At 37.9% G+C, this 23,383-nt stretch overlaps 4 protein-coding genes across 4 annotated transcripts; 2 read left to right on the top strand and 2 right to left on the bottom strand.

Annotated features, from left to right (window-relative positions):
* On the top strand, nucleotides 3,785-9,440 carry LOC18771792 (DNA (cytosine-5)-methyltransferase 1). Its single transcript, XM_007203144.2, has 2 exons — nucleotides 3,785-4,064; nucleotides 4,683-9,440. Exons 1-2 carry the CDS (start codon nucleotides 3,968-3,970, stop codon nucleotides 9,269-9,271), a joined length of 4,686 nt encoding a protein of 1,561 aa, XP_007203206.2. The 5' UTR covers nucleotides 3,785-3,967; the 3' UTR covers nucleotides 9,272-9,440.
* LOC18769669 lies at nucleotides 9,871-17,935 on the top strand. The gene is made up of 24 exons (XM_007204730.2): nucleotides 9,871-10,142; nucleotides 12,176-12,306; nucleotides 12,405-12,489; nucleotides 12,590-12,643; nucleotides 12,742-12,833; nucleotides 12,938-13,035; nucleotides 13,162-13,234; nucleotides 13,333-13,714; nucleotides 13,826-14,149; nucleotides 14,252-14,455; nucleotides 14,581-14,676; nucleotides 14,771-14,834; nucleotides 14,957-15,084; nucleotides 15,203-15,449; nucleotides 15,574-15,722; nucleotides 15,811-15,932; nucleotides 16,113-16,236; nucleotides 16,326-16,384; nucleotides 16,494-16,590; nucleotides 16,679-16,862; nucleotides 16,999-17,112; nucleotides 17,198-17,316; nucleotides 17,428-17,487; nucleotides 17,639-17,935. The coding sequence occupies exons 1-24, from the start codon at nucleotides 10,104-10,106 to the stop codon at nucleotides 17,738-17,740; spliced, it is 3,147 nt and encodes a 1,048-aa protein (XP_007204792.2). The 5' UTR covers nucleotides 9,871-10,103; the 3' UTR covers nucleotides 17,741-17,935.
* Nucleotides 18,011-19,662, bottom strand: LOC18769765 (cancer-related nucleoside-triphosphatase homolog). Its single transcript, XM_007202560.2, has 6 exons — nucleotides 19,555-19,662; nucleotides 19,340-19,427; nucleotides 19,156-19,243; nucleotides 18,869-18,953; nucleotides 18,553-18,709; nucleotides 18,011-18,291 (listed from the first exon to the last, which is right to left on the bottom strand). Exons 1-6 carry the CDS (start codon nucleotides 19,594-19,596, stop codon nucleotides 18,176-18,178), a joined length of 576 nt encoding a protein of 191 aa, XP_007202622.1. The 5' UTR covers nucleotides 19,597-19,662; the 3' UTR covers nucleotides 18,011-18,175.
* On the bottom strand, nucleotides 20,754-22,567 carry LOC18770435 (high mobility group B protein 2). Its single transcript, XM_007202528.2, has 8 exons — nucleotides 22,281-22,567; nucleotides 22,128-22,182; nucleotides 21,892-21,993; nucleotides 21,712-21,769; nucleotides 21,544-21,588; nucleotides 21,351-21,431; nucleotides 21,160-21,252; nucleotides 20,754-21,065 (listed from the first exon to the last, which is right to left on the bottom strand). Exons 2-8 carry the CDS (start codon nucleotides 22,169-22,171, stop codon nucleotides 21,045-21,047), a joined length of 444 nt encoding a protein of 147 aa, XP_007202590.1. The 5' UTR covers nucleotides 22,172-22,182; nucleotides 22,281-22,567; the 3' UTR covers nucleotides 20,754-21,044.

Below are 23,383 nucleotides of genomic sequence, written 5' to 3'. Positions count from 1 at the left end.
ATATAATAATGATAAAAACATCTTCAATAATTATAATAATGCGGAACAGAGAAAGCTACTGCTTTTGTCATTGGCTGGAATGGAATAAAACGACCAGAAAGCGAAGCTTCCATTTGCTACACAATGTTAATTTTCTTTTTAAGTAACTTTTAAAGTTTCCGACATAGGTGAATTGGTATGAATTCGATTTAGATTTACACCTGTGCGAAAAAGTAATATGAATTTGTATTTCCCAATTTAACCGAGCCTAACAGCGTAGCCATGTGATTAAAGATGACTTTATTCATATCAGATGCAACTAACGATTTATTATCTAACGGTTTCTTACACTTAATTACTACATGCACAATGCTAACTAATATTTATCTTGATGACATATGACAATGCCATTCAATCTAATAATCTCGTTATACTAATTGTATGTACTTAGAGAATTAGTCAAGTTTAAAAATTTCAGTATCCCGAAATCGTAGGAAGAAAAATAAAGAAGAAGATAATTAGCTTACCCAATTAAACCTTAACCATGTGCATGTATCCACTTTGGTATTGTCTAATCCATAGCTTGACTTTACAAACATGCTCGGTCCACAAATTGAATGTGGCAATTATTAAGTGGTACCACCTAAACTTATCAATATTTACCAAAATCTCTTCTAATAAAAATTTATACAAAATAAATAGAAAATACAATTTCTGTCATTTTACGTGACAGTCATTTTCCAACTTCTTTGTAATTTAGTACCTTGTCTTTGTCTGGAATTTATCGTTACCATTCATTCGTCTGCATCAAATTAAGCCCAAATCAAAAATAAATTATAGAAATTATAGAAATTATAAAAATAAAATAAAATAGCAATTTGATGTGATCGGATGTGGGCTTGCAGCACGTAACCAACAGCTCACAGACAGTTGCTTTTGATGCGCACGACACGTCCATTTGGCGCCACAATGAACGGGTTTTGGTGTCGTCAATATGATCGCATGAGGAATGTGTTTCCACATTTTTATATGTGTTTCCTTCTATTGCGCGCACGGTGCGCATTGCACGCGGTGCCGACGTGGCGCTTCCCAAGCGTTACGCGCCAATGTGCGCCTCTGAGTTCGCGCCTGTAGATTCACGGAACAGAGAGAGGTATTGTTATTGGATTTTTCCGCGTGGTGCTGGCGTTTGGCAACTAGCGTAGGCTAGTCCCGGTCGACTATGATAGCTCTAGCACTACCATATGCACCAAATATTGATCCAAGTCAATTTCAATGTCAATGTATTTCACTAAGCACTTTGAATTTGCTTGATACAACGAGGAGTTTGTGCTAATGAGAGTTGTTTTGCAAGTGCAAGGGGTCGTCAATCTCGTTAATTTATTGTGAGATACACTTACATCAACAGCTAACAATCACTCACGAGCGCGTAAACGACTATCCATAACATTAACATTAACATCAAATCAAATAAGTTAATTTCATTTCATTTTTAGTAATCAATCTTATAGTAGTGTCTCTTAAAGTATTGAAATGTCATGTACTCTAAAAGCACTTGAAACATGTTCTTAAATTCCAGAGTAACTTTACAAAAGCTCTCTTCGGTAAATATCAAAGTATAAAATAAAAAATAAAAAAATTCAATCATGCCTTTCTCGTACCAAACCATTTTAACAATTGATTACAAAATTAAAAGTCATTTCATAACCATTTCATTTTTAGTTTTGGCATTTACGTACCCACATTTTGTATCGTACTCTCAATTTCTTTCTTCATACACTAACTTATATGATATGTCCCATACTCTCAGAGGACAGTTTGTTGTATACGTATGTATGTGGAGCGATGACACTTTCAATTCAACATATGCAAGGTTTTGGACTGGTCCTTTCTTTCCCTCTCGATCCACATGACCCAAATTATTGTGTACAAAGAGATAACATATTCTTTATCAACCATAAAAAGGCAAAAGGTAAGAAAGCTATTAAAAAAAGGTCTATCTGTTGCAATTAACTTACAACTCACCACCACGAGATGATGCGTTTAGCCGCTTAGGTAGGGTCTTTGGGGCTCCAAAGCCACCCTTTCCTTTTCATGCAATGATGTGGAGAGCGCTTGTTCATGTGCTTCAAAAGCTAAGCCAACCACATGATCATTCATGAGATGAGTGAGAGACCAAAATAATAAGATGAATATGTATATATTATGCTTTTAGCACCCAAGAGAGAGATTCATACAAATAACAAATGGGGGACCAAAGGTTTTCAGCAACTTTTCAACACAAGCCTGGCTTTTTGAGATTTCGACACCTAGTTTGGTACTAAAGTTGCACATTCATTATTTGGGGCCGCTCTCTTTTGGGATAACACTTTTTGCTATTCGGGTCAATAACGCAACGACTCGCATAATAACTTTTCCACATGTCATTGTATTGTTGTCCGAGATAGTAAAATAGTATTATCCCCATTACAAGTAGGTTTTTTTGCTCTCTTAGGTCTCAGACTCTCAGCTGCCTGGGGAGAGCTTTGTCATAAGCCACTTGTTGTTAGGGGGGCGGTGGAGGATAACAGGGCTTGGATCTTGGTGTGATGTTGTGATGGTAATTGGGCTTCTGGTTTTGCCCATGTCATGTTAGGGTTAACATTGGTTCAAAATATCATGCCTACATGGACTAAGTTGGTAACCGGTTTCGGGCCCGTGGGCTGAATGATAATTAGCTTATGATGAACTGATGTCACTCATAAAACGTTGTGATTTTCGGAGAGTTATTCTTGACAACTCTCTCTCTTAAAACGCAAAATTTTGCTCTTATAGAAAACAATTTGTATGCCTTTTTTTTATAGTCATTATAGATTCATCCACATTCATTACCTCATTAGAATGTAACACTTGAAATTTCATCGTTTTCCTATATGGTAATCACAATTTAATCATCATTAGGTAACTTTTATTAACCAGATAACCTTAAGTAAATGAGTAACTGCTCTTAACCACTTGAGCTACAAAACTGTTACATCGTAATACAAATTTTAACTACTAATTAAAACCCATAAACATTAAATTGAGTAGACATTGTTCTTTCCAAGACAAAACTTGATATTAATCTTCACTCGCCTCACTTTGAACTTATTTCGGTACTTGGAACACCATTAACGATTAGACAATATAACTCAAATTAGTAGAGTATTGGATGACACTAGTACATATATGGTAAATTTTAAATTAAAAAAATAACGAAAAAAAGGAAATGGATAATATTGCCATTTTAGAAAAAGAATTGTGTATCTTCGTAAATTTGGAAATTCAAAACTAGGTCTCCAAAACTTCTTTGCATGGATTCTCGTGCATTGAAGATCAGTCGGAGCTTAATTTCCCGTTTCTCAAATCAGCGAAAGATGCTTTGAAACTTGAATATCAAATTTGAACATTTGAAATTTTCAACATGGATTCTTGTACACTATCCAACGGTTGAAGGTCATTTTCCCTACTTTCCATATTAGTTAAAGTTCATTTTTTCCGGTTAGTTGCAGAGGTTCAATTTTACGGCAATCATTAAACTTTTACGGTGATTATATTAAAATTCAATCCATCGTATCTATAATCTTGAAAATAATTTTTATTATTATTTAAAAATAGTAGAAAGGGCGAGAATCAACTGTAACAAATCAAAGCATTTTCGTTTTAACTTTTTACAAAACAAAATTATATTATTGAAATCATGTAAAACTTAGGACAATGTGGTGAGAGAAGGAAGCTCCTCAATTTGAATGAAAAATAAGTGAAAATGATGGGCTTTTCCCTCCTTGCAGTTCAGAAAGGCGCGACACTTGGGGCCAAAAGTTCCACCTTCCCGCCTATACGTGTTCATCGCTACTCGGTTCAAATTCTCACGATAAATACCACCAAATAGAGACAGACGGAGAGCGTCAGCCCTCTCATTACACCCCACATTGCGCATTCTAGGGTTTCACTGGCGAGTAGGGGAGAAATGGGTTCCGCAGCGGCAGCAGAAGCGGCAGAAGCAGCAGCTCTCTTGGAGGCCAAAGGTGCCAATGGGACTAAACCACCATCTTCGTCATCTTCAGGTACTTCAATTCCCCCAAATGGTTTCTTTTGGTTGACTTGGTCTTTTATGTCTTGACTGCCCCTTTGCTTTAGTGTGAATTTATATGTTTATAGTTTATAATTATAGGTTGTTTTAGATTTAAACTGCCCTTGGATTGTATTGTGAATTTGTGATTATGGGTTCTTAGGCTTTGACTTCCATTTTACTGTATTATGAATTTGGGATTATGGATTTATGCTTATAGTTTTTCAAGTTTTGACTGTCATTTTATTGTGTTATGAAATTATGAATATGGAATATATTTATGGGTTTTTAAGTTTTGATTGTCATTTCATTCAATCATGAATTTGTAATTAGGATGAGTTTCAACTTTTATTACATCAAGATTCATTATTATGGTCTCAGCCAAAGACAGAGAAATGAATTTGTTTTCTTTATCAGGACCCTTAAAAAGCCTTGATTAACTACTTGATTTCTCATGATTATTTTTTGCATAATAAATCCTCTTCCCCCGTTGTTTTGTACAAAAATATGATATGCATGCACAGGCCTTTCTTGGCCTGGGTCTTGGCTTTATTTTTCAGTTAGCTTTACCTTGTCAATCTTTTGCCTGATTTCCCTGATTCTTTTGTAATAGGAATGACGAAGAAGAAGAAGGGTAAACAAGATTCCCAAAAGGCAGCACCTAAAGCTAAGAAGCGAAATTTGCCTCAGAGCAGTGAAGAAGAGCCTTCCCGATCTCGGAAAATGCCGAAGCGGGCTGCTGCTTGCAAAGACTTTAAGGATAGGTCTGTTCATATTTCTGAGAAGTCTAGCCTTATTGAAAGCAAGGAGGACCAGATAGTGGAGGAAGAAATTCTTGCCGTACGCCTGACTTGTGGCCCGGACCAAGATGCTGTGCGCCCAAACAGAAGACTGACTGATTTTGTTTTGCATGATGCAACTGGTTCCGCACAACCCCTTGAGATGTTGGAAGTTTCTGACATGTTTATATCTGGTGCTATATTGCCTCTCAATGAAAGTTCTGACAAGGACAAGGGAAGAGGTGTTAGATGTGAAGGTTTTGGGCGGATAGAATCTTGGGACATCTCTGGTTATGAAGACGGCTCCCCCGTAATATGGCTTTCAACTGAAGTTGCTGATTATGATTGCCGTAAACCGGCCAGTAGCTACAAGAAATACTTTGATCAATTCTTTGAGAAAGCGCGTGCTTGCATAGAGGTTTACAAGAAGCTGTCTAAATCCAACTCCGACCCCACTCTTGATGAATTGCTTGCTGGTATTGCACGATCAATGAGCGGAAGCAAATTCTTTTCTGGGAGTGCATCTGTCAAAGACTTTGTTCTATCTCAAGGCGAGTTTATTTATGCTCAAGTAATAGGTCTGGAGGAAACATCAAAGAAGAACGATCGGCCATTTGCAGAGTTACCTGTCCTTGCTGCCCTCAGAGATGAGAGTATAAAGCGTGGAAATTTTGTGCAATCAAAACCGGGAATTTCAAGTGGTACTTTAAAGATTGGTGGAGAGAACGGAGTGGATTCAGCTGGTTCATCCGTAGTTGAAGCTGAGGAAAATGAGGATGCAAAGTTGGCAAAACTCTTGCAAGAGGAAGAATACTGGAAGTCAATGAAACAAAGAAAGCGCCAGGGTCCTGCCTCTGTGTCAAGCAAATACTACATCAAAATTAATGAAGATGAAATTGCCAATGATTATCCTCTACCCGCTTATTACAAGAATTCCATTGAAGAAACTGATGAGTTCATAGTTTTTGACAATGAGTTTGATATCTGTAATGCTGATGACCTTCCTCAAAGCATGCTTCATAATTGGTGTCTATACAACTCGGACTCAAGATTGATTTCGCTCGAGCTTCTTCCAATGAAACCCTGCGCAGACATTGATGTTACCATTTTCGGGTCAGGGGTTATGAGTGAAGATGATGGAAGTGGCTTTTGTCTTGATTCTGATGGTACTTCAAGTGGTCCAGGAGCCCAGGATGCTGATGGAATGCCAATTTACTTGAGTGCGATAAAGGAATGGATGATTGAATTGGGAGCATCAATGGTTTCAATATCAATCCGAACAGATATGGCCTGGTACAGACTTGGCAAGCCATCTAAGCAGTATGCTCTGTGGTATGAACCAATTCTGAGAACAGCAAAGATTGGGAGAAGTATAATCACTATGCTGAAAGATCAAAGTCGAGTAGCACGGCTTTCTTTCGCAGATGTCATTAAGAGACTGTCAGGGTTCCAAAAGGACCATTGTGCTTACATTTCTTCTGATCCAGCATTTGTTGAGAGGTATGTCGTTGTCCATGGACAGATAATACTGCAACTGTTTTCAGAATTTCCAGATGCGCAGATTAAAAAATGTCCATTTGTGATTGGTCTTACAAAGAAAATGGAGGAGAGGCACCATACTAAATGGTTAGTAAAGAAGAAGAAGCTTGTGGAAAAGAGTGAATCAAATTTGAACCCAAGGGCATCAATGGCACCTGTGGTTTCCAAGAGGAAGACAATGCAGGCTACAACAACAAGGCTGATCAACAGAATCTGGGGGGAGTACTATTCAAACTACTCTCCAGAAGATTCAAAGGAGGGAGATATTGGAGAAAAGAAAGAGGAGGAGGAAGTTGAAGAAGAGGATGTAGAAGAGGATGATGTAGAAGAGAATCCAACTGTAATGGAGCAAGCCCAGAAGCCTTCTTCAATTTCAAGACAAACCAAATCATGCCTCAACAACAGGGAGATTTTGTGGGAAGGGGAGCCAGTGGGCCAAACATGTTCTGGTGAAGCTCTTTATAAGCGTGCCATTCTTTGGGGAGAAGAAATTTCTGTTGGCGGTGCTGTTTTGGTGGAACTTGATGAATCCAATGAACTTCCTGCCATTTATTTTGTGGAGTATATGTATGAAACATTGAATGGAAGCAAAATGTTTCATGGAAGAGTGATGGAGCGAGGATCCCAGACTGTTCTTGGCAACACTGCCAATGAGAGGGAGGTATTTTTGACAAATGAGTGCACAAATTTGGCATTAAAGGAAGTTAAACAGGCAGCTGCTGTGGACATTAAAGTAATGCCGTGGGGGCATCAGTATAGGAAGGATAATGCTGATGCTAACAGAACTGATAGAGCAAGGGCAGAAGAGAGGAAGAGGAAGGGTTTGCCGACTGAATATTACTGTAAAAGCTTGTATTGCCCAGAGAGAGGTGCTTTCCTTAGTCTTTCACGTGATACTATGGGTCTGGGTTCTGGTGCCTGCCACTCTTGCAAAATGAATGAAGCCGAGGAGGCCAAGGAAGTATTTAAAGTAAATTCATCAAAAACTGGTTTTGTATACAGGGGAGTTGAGTACTCAGTTCATGATTATGTCTATGTAAGTCCCCATTATTTTGGTGTGGAAAGGATGGAAACTGAAATTTTCAAGGCTGGAAGGAATTTGGGGCTGAAAGCTTATGTCGTGTGCCAAGTGCTGGAGATAGTTGTTATGAAGGAATCTAAACGACCTGAAATAGAATCTACCCAGGTTAAAGTAAGAAGATTTTTCAGACCAGAGGACATATCTGTTGAGAAGGCATACAGTTCGGATATTAGAGAGGTCTACTACAGTGAACAAACACACATCGTGCCTGTTGATAATATAGAAAGAAAATGTGAAGTCAGAAAGAAGAGTGATCTTCCAGTATGTAATGCTCCTGTCATTTTCCAGCATATTTTCTTCTGTGAACATCTATATGATCCTTCTAAAGGGTCTATTAAGCAGTTGCCAGCTCACATCAAACTGAGGTACTCAACAGGAGGTGGTGATGCTGATTCTAGAAAGAGAAAGGGCAAGTGCAAAGAAGGAGAAAATGTTTCAGAAGTTGAGAACCAGAGAGTTGATTCTGAGCAGAAACGCCTAGCCACATTGGATATATTTGCTGGTTGCGGTGGCTTGTCTGATGGGTTGCGTCAGTCTGGTGCTTCAATAACCAAGTGGGCAATTGAGTATGAAGAGCCTGCTGGGGATGCTTTCAAACTCAACCATCCTGAGTCATTGGTTTTTATCAATAACTGCAATGTGATCTTAAGGGCCGTAATGGAAAAATGTGGGGACACAGATGATTGTATTGCAACTTCTGAAGCTGCTGAATTGGCTGCATCACTTGATGAGAAGGTTAAAAATGATTTGCCGTTGCCGGGGCAGGTAGATTTCATCAATGGAGGACCTCCATGCCAGGGTTTCTCTGGAATGAATAGGTTCAACCAAAGCACTTGGAGTAAAGTTCAGTGTGAAATGATTTTGGCATTCTTATCCTTTGCCGACTACTTCCGGCCAAAGTATTTCCTCTTGGAGAATGTGAGGAATTTTGTGTCTTTCAATAAAGGACAGACATTCCGTCTGACTCTGGCTTCACTTCTTGAGATGGGTTATCAGGTGAGGTTTGGTATTCTGGAAGCTGGAGCTTATGGAGTTTCCCAGTCACGAAAGCGAGCATTTATATGGGCAGCTGCCCCAGGAGAGATTCTCCCTGAATGGCCAGAGCCAATGCATGTCTTTGGCGTGCCAGAGTTGAAGATCACATTATCAGGCAATTCACAATATGCTGCTGTTCGTAGTACTGCAAGTGGAGCCCCTTTCCGTTCAATAACTGTAAGAGATACAATCGGTGATCTCCCGGCCGTAGGGAATGGAGCATCCAAGGTGAACTTAGAGTATGAAAGCGATCCCATCTCATGGTTCCAGAAGAAAATCCGAGGGGAGATGGCTGTTTTGACTGATCACATTTCGAAAGAAATGAATGAGCTGAATCTGATTCGATGCCAGAGAATTCCAAAGCGGCCAGGTGCTGATTGGCAATGCCTTCCAGATGAAAAGGTGAAGCTCTCTACTGGACAGATAGTTGACTTGATACCATGGTGCCTGCCCAACACAGCCAAGCGCCACAATCAGTGGAAGGGCCTGTTTGGAAGGTTGGATTGGGAAGGCAACTTCCCAACTTCCATTACAGATCCTCAGCCAATGGGGAAGGTGGGAATGTGCTTTCACCCTGACCAGGACAGGATTCTAACTGTCCGGGAATGCGCCCGATCTCAAGGTTTTGCGGATAGCTACCAGTTTTCGGGCACAATTCTTCACAAGCATAGGCAGATTGGAAATGCTGTTCCTCCTACTTTGGCCTATGCATTGGGGACTAAACTCAAGGAAGCAATTGACAGCAAGAGGTTGTCTTCACAAGAGTAAGAGTGGTTGTTGTTGTTTGTTTCTATGTAATACTGATAGTTCCATTTGGTTGCCTTCTAAGGCAAAAACACAGCTCAGTTTGTTGTCTTTGATTTTCTTCTTGTATTGTGTTTGTAAACTTGTCTTGATTGAGGAACTTCAATTCAATACACACAAGCATTTTTCTTCAGGAGACAAGTGTCACAAAAGTTTGGTACATATATATATTTGAAATTATTTTACTTTATTTAGTAAGCTTCTTTTGATTTGGCCACGTAGCTCTATAACATCGATTGGCAGGACCAGGTACGTGGGTCCCAGTTTGACATCATATCCTGCCACATGTCCACGTGTGCTCACTGATTAAGCTCTGTCCCAGGAGGAAGGTCAATTCTGTCATTTTGTGAAACAATCTGTAGGTTTGGCCTTTGCCATTGCAAAGAGAGTGGGTGAGTGAGTAAGTGAAAGCGAAGTCAAGGGTCAAGGACGTCAAACATATTTTCCTTCTTAATGGTTCGGGTCACCTAATCAGCCTCCACGTGTCACCGTCCTTTGATCCGAACCAACATTTTATTTTGTCCTTGAGAAACCGCTAATCTTGTCTCACTCCTCTTCCAACATAAAAATTGAAAAACTGCGATCAACGGCTCATTTCAAAGTTTTCACTTCACTCTCTTCTCCTCCTCTCTTCTTCTATCTCTGGTCTCTGTCGTCGGTTATTTCAAAGCAGAGAACTTTGGCTTTCTCAGGTCGTCTTTGTCTCCATCTCAGGAGTTGGGTTTTTTTTGGTGGTCTCTCAGATTCTGAAAACCGCAGAGCATAGACCAGATCTTCTTCTTCATCACCATCATCAATGTTTGTCAGAAAGCTTGTGGAGAAGGCTTCCAAAAAGGCAAGTGATGTTCCTTTTCTCTTAACCTTCAATGAATTTTCAACCCAGTTATCAATCTCTCTGTTTCTTTAAGAACATGGTTCAATATCAATTCAATGAGATCAGTCCATGCTTTTGAATTTGATCCACTGTTCTTCTCCTCCTCCTCCTCCCTCTTGTTCTTCTTGTTCTTGTGAAAAAAAAACAGAGAAGGGTACTCAAAAGCTAGAATTAATAACGAATTAAATCTGTCATTAAGATAATAATTGTCGGGGGATCTGCAAATAAAGTTACTTGCTATCATTTATGCTGTATCCTTTAGCCGTTTGATGCACGTTGCCTCCAAATTTTTAATCATTTTAGTACTAAAAATGTGTATATTATTATGTATGTCAGGTTAATAATTATGAACAAATAAATAACTGCCATATACATATTTTGTTGATTATTTTGATGACAACAGTAATAAAGATGGGATGAAAAATAAATAAAATATTATTGGTTGCGTTACAAACATGAAATTAGGGGATTGGGTTTTTGTTTGCATTTGCTTGATATAGACAATGCTTAATCACATCAGGAATGTGACATGATGGTATAGGTGTCTGTTTGGTTGTTGAGAATGTTACTAAATTTTAAGTTGTATTTGTTTAATATAGTGATGCGTTAATTCATTCATTTAATACGAGAAAAACTTTTATATCTCAGGTGTCATTGGTGTTATTGAATTACTCTTTTTATTTCGAGAGAGGCAAGAAGAGAGGGACAATGCCAATAGGGTATGAGCCCAGTGAAAAATGACATTGATTTGTAGATAATAGATATTAGGTTCGAGTCGTATAACACTTTGGCAGAATGTGTATGTGAGAAACCTCATTCTCCTATAGTTTAGACTATCATTCGTATTAAAAAAAAAGAAAAAAAAAAAGCAAGGGACACTGAAATATAGCAATGTTTTTCTTTAATATGAGTCAATATTAAGAAAGAAACGCGTTTAATGGATGGATGGGGCCTTGAGGTGGGCGGTTGGATAAGAAAAAAGCCAATGTTTTCATAAAAGAATTTGTAAGAAAATTTTGATTAGTGTTATAGCTTTGAACTTTAGTATCGTCTCTTGGGTCTTGTCTTGTCTCATCCAATTTGGTATTAATTTATCTAATTGGGTTTACTTTTCTTGCTATAATTCCTCCTTTCTTTTGACTCATTCTCCATCTTGCAAGGGGATGTGACCTCACAAAGCTTGGCTTTAAATTGGTTTTAACTAAATGTATGTCTCAAGTTTTATTAGACCTCCTTTTAAACTTTATTAAAGGGATTAACACCCCCACCTCCATATAAATAGCTGCCACGTATTACCATCGAAGAAAAAAAACCGTTCTTAACCTTAAAAGACCCGTTAACATATTATCCGTATAGTAATAGTTCTGAAAAAGTATATGTTAGGTGCTTTTCTTGAAAATATTTTTATAACGAGTTTTTAATTCGATGCCGAACATGCCCTAAATTTGTATTATAATGTATTTGGTGCATGCCATTGAAAATGTGAAAGATCGCTGACGCATTCCCATCTTCCATGAATGAATACTATTAACAACCAAAAGCATCAATCTTATTGTATAATTTGGATCTTATATTGGATCCATTTTCCAGAAAACGATTGAAGGAAATATAATGGATTTATAGTCAACTCATGGCAAACAAAAGAAAAGTTAATATTTGTAAAGACAATAAAGAGAGAAAGCTATCCATGTGACGGGCGGTGGATCAAATGTTTGTTTATCTACAATCAGATTTTGTGGGCCCATTGTAAAATCTCAACATGACAAGTGTCATGTGATGGGCTCGTACGTGTCATGTGATAGGCTCCCTTACAAGCCCACGAGCAAGCAGGTCAATTACCCTTGGTCAAAGAGTCAATGGCCTAAATCTTGGTCAAACTTCACTTTATAAATGCAGTTGTAAACTATTTTTTATTTTAAATAATTATTATTATTGGGTTTTAATTTTTAAAGGCAATTTAGAATTTACATAAATTTTTTCAATTTAATTTGTAGCCTGGTGGAAATTCTGATGGTCTCAAAGGCAGTGATATAGACCCCCGTCTGTTATTTCATTATGGGATCCCATCGGGGTGTAACATGTTGGCTTATGATCCTGTTCAAAAAATACTCGCAGTTTCGTCCAAGTGAGTTCTCATAATTTATTTCTTGCACCAAAATAGCCTCATTGGTTTTCATGTTATGTCCAATTTTTAGTGTTCATTTGTATCTTTGTCACTCTCAGGGATGGCAGAATTAAATTATTTGGCAAAGGTAACACTCAAGCTCTGCTTGAGTCTGTCAATGCAGTACCAAGCAAGTTTTTACAGGTTCTGTATAAAATATCATGTATACTTTCTTCAATTTCCAGCTGTTTTTTTTGTGTGTGGTAATTTTCATGTAATATTATTTGGTGATATTTGTGTTCAGTTTGTGGAGAACCAAGGCATACTTGTAAATGTGAATTCCAAGAACCATATTGAGGTAAGTTTGATCCACTACGCTTATAATCTCTGAGATTTTCCCAATGTTTGATGAGTGCATGGATTAGTTTTTAACAAAAGGAATGATGTTGTCCTTAGATTTGGGATATAGAAAAGAACCTGTTGGCTGATGTGCATGCTTTTGAAGAAGATATTACTTCTTTCACTGTCATGCAACATAGTCTCTACATGTAAGTTTGTTTCAGCTTCCAATGTTGGGGATTAAGTAGATGAATCGAAATGTGGTTCTTTCGTTTCAAGTAAGTTTATGTATTGGACGAATGTATGATGGCAGGTATGTTGGAGATTCTGCTGGTAATGTTAGAGTTTTGAAGCTTGAGCAAGAACATATAGTACAAATGAAGTACACTATACCTTATTCAGCTTCCCATGGTTAGATGCATTCCTCTTCACCTTTTATACCCAGAGGATAGATTATGCCCCCACCATTTCCTTTGAAATGTTGGGGGTTTATAAGCATTTTCTTTACTTTCCAACTTGATTTTATCATCTGATCAGGGAATCCAACTGAAGAAACTGGTGATACTTCTGTGTTACATGTACTACCTCAACCAGCAGCTGAAAGTAAGAGGTAGTCTCACCAAAATTTACTGCCTCTCTCTGTCTCTCTGCCTTCCTCAATGCAACCTCTCAGATTTACCAATTCTTAAGTCATATGTTTCAATGCAGAGTTCTTATAATTTTTAGAGATGGTATCATATCCTTATGGGATATTCGAGAAAGCAAAACCGTATTCACAGCAGGTGGAAATGCATTGCAATCACTTCATCATGAAGGGAAAAAAGTGACTTCTGCATGCTGGGCATGCCCCTTTGGGAGTAAAGTTGCTGTTGGGTACAGCAATGGAGATATTTTCATCTGGAGTGTTTCAACAAGAACTGAATTACCATCAGAGCCTAGTACGCAAAGTACTCCGATCTTTAAACTGAATGTTGGTTATAAGTTGGACAAAATTCCTATAGCATCATTGAGATGGGTTTATGCAGATGGGAAGGCAAGTAGACTATATGTTATGGGGGGGTCTGACACCATCTCTTCAAACTTGTTGCAGGTACATATCATTATTAACATGTGCTATTGAAGCATTTCTCATTTTGTTTTTTGGTTCTTAATCACAATCCCAACCGAGTGCAAGTGAGAAAATTTGGTTTTGATGAGGCAGGTAATCTTGTTGAATGAACATACAGAAGGTCGCACTATTAAATTAGGGCTTCAGTTGCCCGAGCCTTGTATTGACATGGAGATCGTTTCAAGCTTAAGTGAGCAAAGCAAGCATAAACAAGATTGCTGTCTTTTGCTTGGTAATTCAGGAAATCTTTATGCCTATGATGATTGTTTGATCGAAAAGTATCTTCTACAAAGCCAATCAAAGTCTTCACCATCATTGCCAAAGGAGGTCATGGTGAAGATACCGTTTATTGATTCAAACATTACAGTGGCAAAATTTATCACAGATAATACCCAAATGTTAAGTTTTGCAGATGAGGTAATGTGACCGTTGAATATCTCATACCAAAACTACATCTTTTCATTTAAGATTTTAGTATTAGTTTTTACAGTTTGTGATGCGGTATTCTTGATTACATAGGACTGCCTTCTCCTGGCGAAAAGCATTCCATCTCTCTTTTCTTTTGAGACAAAACCAAAAGATGGAACTCAGTTAAATGCAGCCCGCTTCACTGGATTTTTGAAAGTAAAAAATCTGTACATAACTGGACACAATGATGGAGCCCTGAACTTTTGGGATTTGTCATGTCCACTTTTAGTACCAATACTATCATTAAAGCAACAGGTGAACATTTCATTTGATATCACTAAAGCATTTTGAGCTTATTTGCAGATTAGTGGAGAATATTAGATAATTCTTTACTATTGTGCTTATTTATTCTCCTCCACACACCCCCAAACAAAATGCAGAGTGAGGATGATCTTTCTTTAAGTGGTATACCAGTCACAGCCTTGTTTTTCAATGCGAACTCTCGGCTTCTTGTTTCTGGAGATCAGAGTGGAATGGTAAGTACCATGTTGAGCGGATTGGGTGAATTATGCTCAATTTAATTGCTTTCAGGAAAATATGTGGTGTATTTAATGTATATGTGATTTACAGGTTCGAATCTTTAGATTGAAACCTGAACCATATGCCAATGTGAGCAGTTTCTTGTCTCTTCAAGGTATGATTTAGCACATGATTCAACTATCAGGCCATTGCCGTATAACTAGCAATATGCTTCACGTTTTTACCACAATGAAGTACATTACGAAGGGCCTTATGAGTTTCACATACTTATGGCAGGAAGTACCAAAAAAGGAAACGATCACATCATTCAAAGTGTTAAACTCTTGAAGGTTAATGGTTCTGTACTTTCTGTGAACATAAACCACAGTACAGGACATCTTGCTGTTGGGTCTAGTCAAGGATATGTAAGCTTACTTACTATCTAACAACTACTTTTTGATCTTCTCTCTTTGCCTTTAACCATTCTCGATTTCTTGTCCTCTTTCCATTCTATTCTTACACTTGAGCTTTTTTTCCTCACAGGTTTCAGTTCTTGATATAGAAGGGCCAACTGTATTATACCAAAAACATATTGCAAGTGAAATCTCCACCGGCATCATCTCTCTGCATTTCCAAACCTGCAGTTTTCATGGTTTTGACAAGAATGTCTTAGCAGTTGCAACAGAGGATTCATCTGTTTTGGCTCTTGATAGTGATAATGGAAACACATTGAGTACTAGTTTGGTTCATCCCAAAAAACCCACTCGAGCACTTTTCATGCAGATCTTGGGTAAGTTCTGGTCTCTTCAGGTTCCCACTTTTTTTTTTTGGTTGAAATGTTCCCATATACTGCTCTATTTTAAGGATCAAATTATGTGATTTGTGTGTTTATTTTCTTTAAAAATGTTAAACAGATGGGCAGGATGTTAAAAGATTAAACTTATTAAACGGTCTTGACTTGAGCAAAGGGAGCCCTGCTGAGGACGGCGTGCCAAAGCAGTCTTTACTCCTTCTATGTTCTGAAAAAGCTGCATACGTATATTCTTTCACTCATGTCATGCAGGTAAAGTGTTTCATCTTGTGTACGAACTATGAATTCAAAAGAATTTTTATCTGATTCTATAGTTTTGTTGTTCTTTCTTTTATGTCAGGGAGTTAAGAAGGTAATCTACAAGAAGAAATTCCAAGCATCTTGTTGCTGGGCTTCGACATTCTACACCTCCTCTGATGTTGGCCTTATACTCCTTTTCACAAGTGGAAAAGTTGAGATAAGGTAGTGACTTCTCATGGTCTATTTTCCAATCATCTTGTAGCTCCAAATTTCATCATTTGGGGTAACAGGAAAAAATAGGCATGCATTGAATGTGATCTCAAACCAGAATTTTGAGATGTTCTAGTTGTTCATGTGTGTTATTCAAATTTCTGAGTGTTAAGTGATATTATGTAATGCTAGGTCCTTGCCGGAGTTATCCTTAATAAAGGAGACATCAATAAGGGGCTTCACATACTCCACTCCAAAACCAAATTCATTTTCTGACAGTTCGATATGCTCTTCGTGTGAAGGAGAACTTGTTATGGTAAGTGTAATTCAAGCTTTTCATATCAGTCGCATAAGGTACGATCTTGAGAAAATCCTCATCGTTTGTTCTACTTCATCCTTGCACAGGTGAACGGTGATCAGGAAATTTTTTTCTTCTCTCTTTCACTCCACAATAAAAGCTTCAGGTATACATATCCTTGAAAGTTTCTTTGTACATTTGTTTCTTCATAATTTCTATTATAATGGAAATTCTTCTAGGTCATAATTTCTTGTGCTTTTCTTTCCTCATACAAGGCTTTTAGACTCTTTCAACTTGACTTACCAGAAAGATTTGATAATTCCACAAGAAGATTTCATTCCTGGACGGACCATACAAAAGGAAAAGAAAAAGGTAGATAGGGAAATGATACATTACCAACTCTGTCTACAACCTATTTCTTGTGGAATGAAAGGTTTCAAAAATGTTATTTTCTTGCTAGGGTATATTCAGCTATGTCATTAAAGATATTGTGGGAAGCAAAGCGAAGAATGTCCCTGAGATTGAAACTGAAGATACTAAAGAAAGTTTCGAAGAACTTTCGACGATCTTTTCAACTGCTAACTTTACAGTTGATGCTGAAAACACAGATGAGCAGGCCAGGGATGAAGATGAGCTAGACCTAGGTATGCATATAAATTTACTGATATCATATAAAATCCTAAGTGATCATTAAAAATTTCGAGAAAGTTATTTATATATCATTTCAATCTGCATGGAGTTTTGAGATGAGCCATTTTGTATGAATTTTTTTGCTTAAAGATGACATTGACATCGACATGGACATGGACATTCCTGGAGAAAAACCAAAAGAGCAGAATATGTTGACAGCTCTTAACAAGGAAAAATTGGCAAGCAAATTTATGGCCTTTAAAGGTCAGTACAACACTTACATGGCATGAATTTATCAATCAGGTCTGCCTGGGCAGTGTCTTACCTGATAAAACTTTCCAATCTACAGGTAAAGTTCTGAAACAAATGAAGTCCAAGACTGAGAAAAACTCCACCAAAGAAGAGCAACAGGATGAGAAGGTTGGTCAAGTTGACCAAATTAAGAGGAGATATGGATTCTCGTCAAGTGTAAGCACACATCCTTCTTTAACTTTCAGAAGATGAACATCTTATTTACTTAGATATTAAACCTTTTTAAAATGCTGTCAACAACATCATTTCGTGTGCCTCTGGCTGCAGGAAGCAAATATTGCTAAAATGGCAGAAAGCAAGCTGCAGGAGAACATGAAAAAGTTGCAGGTATACCTTTTTAGCATCCCAGATAAATAAGTTGTAGGAATTTAGCAGTGATGAAATGGACCCTTTTATTCATAGATTATTTTTTTCAAGTGCCAGAATGAAATTGCTTTATGTTAAATTAATCAAACCATATTTTTGTTGAAATGAGCAGGGAATCAACCTGAGGACTACAGAGATGCAAGACACAGCTAAATCATTCTCATCCTTGGCAAATGAAGTGCTGCGAACTGAACAGGATAGGCGAGGCTCATGACCCCGTTGAGCTTATTGTATTCAGCAATCAAATTAAAATTATATATTCGTATTAATTTTATTTGTTTTTGGCTTTAACATCCATCTTGTTTGTTTTTGACACACAGTTTCCTTTAATTCTTTTGCATATATTGAGTGTATAAAAAGAACAAACTTTTGCATATATAATCAGGAAAGCAAAGTTACATGATTGGAATTGTTTGTCCTCTCCTTTGTCTCTTGAGGATTAACCTAACATCTCTCTCTCTCTCTCTCGGTTAGAAGCAAACTAAAATAAGATAATGCTAAAATTGAGAAAGAAGAAATACACTATTTAGTTTTTATATTTTGTTAAAGCCTATTGAGTACATCAAAGCTCCTTCAAGTCCTAACTTTTGAGTATGGAGCAGCTGATAAAATATTGTTCACAACAAGGACCACATTGATTGTCCAACATCTATTGTTTACTCAATAAGTCTACCAGTTGGAGGTATATCTCTTCTTTAACAGCATCCCGGTTACTCGGGCTCAGTGTGAAAATCGTTGCACCTGGATGATTCTTTAACCGTGCAACTGCAGAAGATCAGATACCCTAGTCATATACAGATTCAGCTCAAAAAGCAGGATGGCAGAATGCTTACACCAACTCCATAGAACAAGCAAAAATAACAAAAACACACCAACCAAAAAACTCTACCCAAAATTTACTTTAAGAAAAATTTGAATTATGATTAGAAATCTGTGAATAAAGAAATCAAACTTAGAGAAAATGTGTGACAGCTGACAAAGCAAGTAATCAAAACATCATAGTGAGAAAGAATGAGGAAAATGTACCCCCTGGAATATCACGTCCAAATTTGGGTATTGGGACTGAGGCCAAAAGTGGGATATTGGATTCCAGAACCTTCAAAACAGCAGGGAAGAAAGATGAACTGTACAACTCCATCTTCCCAACTTCGTCAATGATGAAGAGATCGATATCTTCTTTCACCTGATAAGAAATCGGGAAAAGGATGTAAATGACTCAAATCCCATAGTCTAACCCTGAAAGAATATAACAAAATCCCCAACCAGAAGGGCCAAAACTTAGATTAAATTGTGGAGAGGGGTGGTATGAGTTGAACAGTAAGCAGTGGAAAAACCACCTCACCTGTAGTTCAGGCAATGCCAGTGACTCAAATGAAGCAACATTCACTTTGTACTTCCCCACATTGGGCCACCTGAAAGACTCTGGGCTGACATTAAAGAAAAAACACATACTTTAGGCTTTACTTGATAATATAGCTGGTGGAATAGGATGCAAGTGAAATGAATGATTAATCTGACATAGCATTCTTAACAATGGATTATGGAGTTTGAGAAACTGCCTAAGCAATGCAACAAAGAACAGAAGAGTCATTGAGATTGGATGAAAAGAGGAAAAGGAGGCAACAAGACCTGGAAATGGTGGAGGCCAGAGGAGCTGTGCGGCCATCTAGTGTGACCACTTGGAACCCAATTCTCTCACTTCCTTGTCTAACTTCACCTACAAAATTTACAAGTACAAACTCGAAAACAATTACATCAATCTATTATATAAGAAAACAGAACCCAACCAAATAAATTTTATTTGAAAACTTACTTGTGTAGAAACCCTGAATTTTTAAGTTGGGATTTGAGGCTTTTAGGGTCTCAAACACTCTCATAATTAGAGTGCTTTTTCCCACACCCTGTGTATCAACATGAAGAAGAAAGCAAATTGAGAGAAAACATTGAGCAAAAAGCAATACGAATTCTGAAATGAAGAATAGCTGGAAATTAATACTGAAAATGTAGAGAGATTGAATCGAAACTTACAGGAGGTCCCGTCACCAGCAAGCATTTTCCGGGAACTGCCATCTCTCTCTCTCTCTCTCTCTCTCTCGTTTTTAGCCAACACGACAAACTGTAAACGACACGCCTAGTCGAAAATATACAGAGCTAAGCTAATTCATTATGAGAACGACAGGTCGTAATGAAAGATAGACTACGCGGTTGATTTCTTCACTGCTTGAGCTCTTGGGCTTGGTAAGTAAGCAGGAGACTTAGAAAGTCATTTGGTTGCCCATTATTATAATTGTTAATTATAAATAATTAAGTTGCTTTGCACTAAGGAAAAAGAAAACATAACATTATAACACTGGAAAAAAAATCCGGATTAAAACATTCAATTTTTAAGTGCTTTGATTTGACATAAAGGTCGCAAGATCTGTTAATTATTTCAGGATAAAGAATTAAATTCTTCAGTATTTCAAAAGCATCTTGATCCTTGAAGCCTTAATTATTATTATATTTTCATGTCGGGTACAGATGGAATCGTGATTTTTACCCTCTTTTTTTATGATTTAAATAAAAGTCAAAACGCAATGAAGCCATTTGCTGTATTACAACCCATGTCGTCTTCTATTTAGCTAAACAAAAGCTTCATGTTTTTACTTTCACTATATCCAGCATGTACCAACTCGGAAACTACATTATATTTTGCGCACCATTTTGAAATTGGACGAAATCACAAAACATCACGGAGAGATCCTCAATATATGTCAACATTTACGGCTCAAATACGAGTACGAAAGCTATATTCAGCCAAAAAGCTAGAAACCCTCGACGAAATCCACAGCAAAGTCCCTCCTAGAAATCGCAAGCTACATAACATCTGAAATGCACCACAAATTGCAGATTCAACTCCCCCACATTGTAGCAGTTTATATCCAAATCATGTTGGCAATTTCCAACCCCCAATTGCAGTAAAAATACCAAAATACCGAAGACACAGAACAACCCCTTAAGCATGAAGCGTTGACAATCCTGGTAAATGCTAAAACTACAGACACAGAATCTATCAACCAATTGTTCCAACATGCACAAGGCAAGTCAAACACTAGCCCCATTGTAAAGTCCAACCTTTTTTATGATCACATCACATAAAAACAAGATGCAACAATGAGTCATGGGTAAGAGAAGACCAAGCAATATTTGATCCAACCAAGGGAACCATTCAAATGCAGAAAGCAAACTCAATGAAAGGCACCATATGATAAAAAGCAAACTGAAAATAATTGAACATAAGAAGGATCATTAAGTACAGAACGATATGGGAATCAGTCAGGTAGAAGAATCCCTGAAACTTAATCCCTTTTAGGGTCTTTTTGTTTTTCCTAATCTAAATCCTAAAACAAGGTAGAGAGCTATTTATCCATGAGAGACAAAGAGCAGCGAAAATCAGAAATGTAGGTCAATCAACATCTTCTAAGCAATCCTACACAATATTGCTTCTTCTCCTCCACACTTCCTGTTACCCCTTCAATCTACTCATCATCATCTTCCTCCTATAACACAACACATTCATATAATTAACTCACATAATCACAATTAAGAAACAAAGAATACTTCATTAACTTAATTAGCTGAGTCACAACTGACCTCTCCGCTCTCGTCCTCGTCTTCATCATCATCATTAACTTCAGACTTGGACTTGTCAGACTCTTCCTCATCAGCTCCATTTGGGCCCTCAGCCTATTTCACCCAAATTAAGCCACAATTATTCTCACAAAATCCTCAACATAATTGACCTATAGAATAGAAACCACAATGACTGTAAAACAAGCACTCACTAATCTCTTGTTGTAGGCTTGAATGTTCTTGTTGTATTCAACCTTCCTCTTCTCTGCCTTGGCTACATAGGGAGCCTTTTCCTGTAAAATCAATTTGTACACAAACGAAAACGATCAATAAACTTCAACAGAATAAACAAAAGACTACGCAATTAACAAATCAGGGACCATAAACTTGTAACCAAACACTCACAGCTTCTGACAACGACTTCCATTTATCACCTCCAGCTTTTCCAACCTGTTTGATTTCAATACAAAATCAAAATTAATTCATGTAAAATTATATTCTTATCAATTTATGACAAAATCATGGTGAAGCGAAAAGTATACGAGTAGATCTGAGAAGTTGAGATGAACTTACAGCGGCAACCGATTTGTTGTTTGGATGCTCTTTCTTGTACTTCTCTCTGAAGTCCTCCCTATATATAACACAAATAAAAGTGAAAAAAAAAATCAGGAAATTAAGATTAAGAACAAGTAAAACGAAGAAAAAGTCAGATCTCAAACTTAAGCCAGGAGAGAGAAAAAGAGTTGACCGTACATGAAAACAAAGAAAGCACTAGCAGGCCTCTTAGGCTTGTTTGGATCCTTTCCAGCTTTCTTCGCTGGCTTCTTGCTTGCTCCAGCACTCTTACTCTTCAACCTGAAAATTTCAATCACAAGCAAAATTTCAAAATCCATAAGCACAACAGAAATCAAAGTGGCCAAACAGTAGCAGATCTCCGATCTAACCGATACAATCGCAGCGTATATACAACGAGATAAGCAGAAACTCACTTCGTATCGGTTCGTTTGGGAGCAGCTGCTCTGGCTTTACCCATGGCGAACGAACCTGCAGAGAAAAAGCCGAAACTCGATGAGAATCGTTCCGGAACGATGAAAAACGAAGCGACTCGGACCGAGTCAGTGCCGCAAGGGGACCGAGTTTACCTTTGGTGGAAGGCTAGGGTTTTCGAAGATAAGACGAAGACGCAGAGAGAAAGAGAGAATGCGCTTTGTTTGGTGCGGTGCGTGTGTGAAATTTGCGAGAGGAGTGAGAGGGATAAGAAGAGGGGCCTCGTGCAGCCTAAAAAAAATAAGAAGGGGCAAAATTGAATTTCGACTAACGAAAAAAAATTGAAGTTTGGGTTTAGGCGGGATTTCAAAAATGTTTTGCCGCGTCAGCTATCCGTGCGCCCTCTCTCCATTTGCTGTTGGCCTTTCGCTTTGTGTTTCCTTGTGTGTTTCTTCGCAAGCTTGGAGGACACGTGGACGTTCGGGCGCATGTGGCAGCGGTGGCACGTGCGGGGTTATTTGTGAAATGACGAATTTGGGGTTTGATATTTTGGCCCTTGAGGACTTATGGTCTGGTGGTTGAGACTGATCGAATCGCTAGAATAAAACGTGTAGTACGCAACAGCTGTATTAGTGCGGGATATTATTGTGTTGGGGGCAAATAGGTAAAACTCTATGCCTGATATTTCAACTCCTTAGATATTTCTGATTGGATTTGACCAAAAAGAAAAGTTGAGATATTTCAAAATGGGCTGTTGAGAAATGGACCCTCGTCAAACAAGGGCCACACCCAATCGCAGGGAGCTGTGGACTTGGGCTTTGAATCCGATCGAGTTGCAGAGAAGCAACTGAAGTAAAACCCAGAGCAAGAGATAATGAAATTCTGAAATGGCTTTAGATTGAAATGCAAAAAGAGATTACTACACAGCGGCTACTAAATCCCGTGGATGGCTTAGAAGCCGTTGGTAGTACAGACCAATCAAAGTAGTTGGTAAATATCACGGAAAGAGACATGGTAGAGGGAGTACAAACCCTATAGCATCACTCAAACTCTATCTATCAGATTCTCCACAATAATTTTTAGTACCATTTTATTTTATTTTTTGGAGAGATTTATAGTACCACTTTAAAGCAAAATCAATCTCTGGTAAATTCCTGTATCTCTAAATTTGATGCCTTAATTGAGTTCATTATCTATACGTGGATCGACAAAAGATAAACGTCTATGTCAATCGACAAAAGATAAACATCTATTTCGA

This window comes from Prunus persica, chromosome G7, assembly GCF_000346465.2.
Source record: "Prunus persica cultivar Lovell chromosome G7, Prunus_persica_NCBIv2, whole genome shotgun sequence".
NCBI lineage: Eukaryota > Viridiplantae > Streptophyta > Magnoliopsida > Rosales > Rosaceae > Prunus > Prunus persica.
Note: the sequence above shows the minus strand (reverse complement) of the source record. Positions and strands in the feature narration are given on the sequence as shown.

Coding starts and splice junctions, on each gene's coding strand:
- LOC18771792 (XM_007203144.2), top strand. CDS start 3,968: ATGGGTTCCGCAGCGGCAGCAGAAGCGGCAGAAGCAGCAGCTCTCTTG. Junction 4,065..4,682: donor ACCATCTTCGTCATCTTCAG/GTACTTCAATTC, acceptor CTTTTGTAATAG/GAATGACGAAGAAGAAGAAG.
- LOC18769669 (XM_007204730.2), top strand. CDS start 10,104: ATGTTTGTCAGAAAGCTTGTGGAGAAGGCTTCCAAAAAG. Junction 15,450..15,573: donor ACTTTTCATGCAGATCTTGG/GTAAGTTCTGGT, acceptor AATGTTAAACAG/ATGGGCAGGATGTTAAAAGA. Junction 17,488..17,638: donor AGAACATGAAAAAGTTGCAG/GTATACCTTTTT, acceptor TGAAATGAGCAG/GGAATCAACCTGAGGACTAC.
- LOC18769765 (XM_007202560.2), bottom strand. CDS start 19,596: ATGGCAGTTCCCGGAAAATGCTTGCTGGTGACGGGACCTCCT. Junction 18,954..19,155: donor CTGGCCTCCACCATTTCCAG/GTCTTGTTGCCT, acceptor CTTTAATGTCAG/CCCAGAGTCTTTCAGGTGGC. Junction 18,292..18,552: donor TGGACGTGATATTCCAGGGG/GTACATTTTCCT, acceptor GATCTTCTGCAG/TTGCACGGTTAAAGAATCAT.
- LOC18770435 (XM_007202528.2), bottom strand. CDS start 22,171: ATGGGTAAAGCCAGAGCAGCTGCTCCCAAACGAACCGATACGAA. Junction 21,770..21,891: donor AGTGCTTTCTTTGTTTTCAT/GTACGGTCAACT, acceptor TGTTATATATAG/GGAGGACTTCAGAGAGAAGT. Junction 21,432..21,543: donor GGAAGTCGTTGTCAGAAGCT/GTGAGTGTTTGG, acceptor TTGATTTTACAG/GAAAAGGCTCCCTATGTAGC.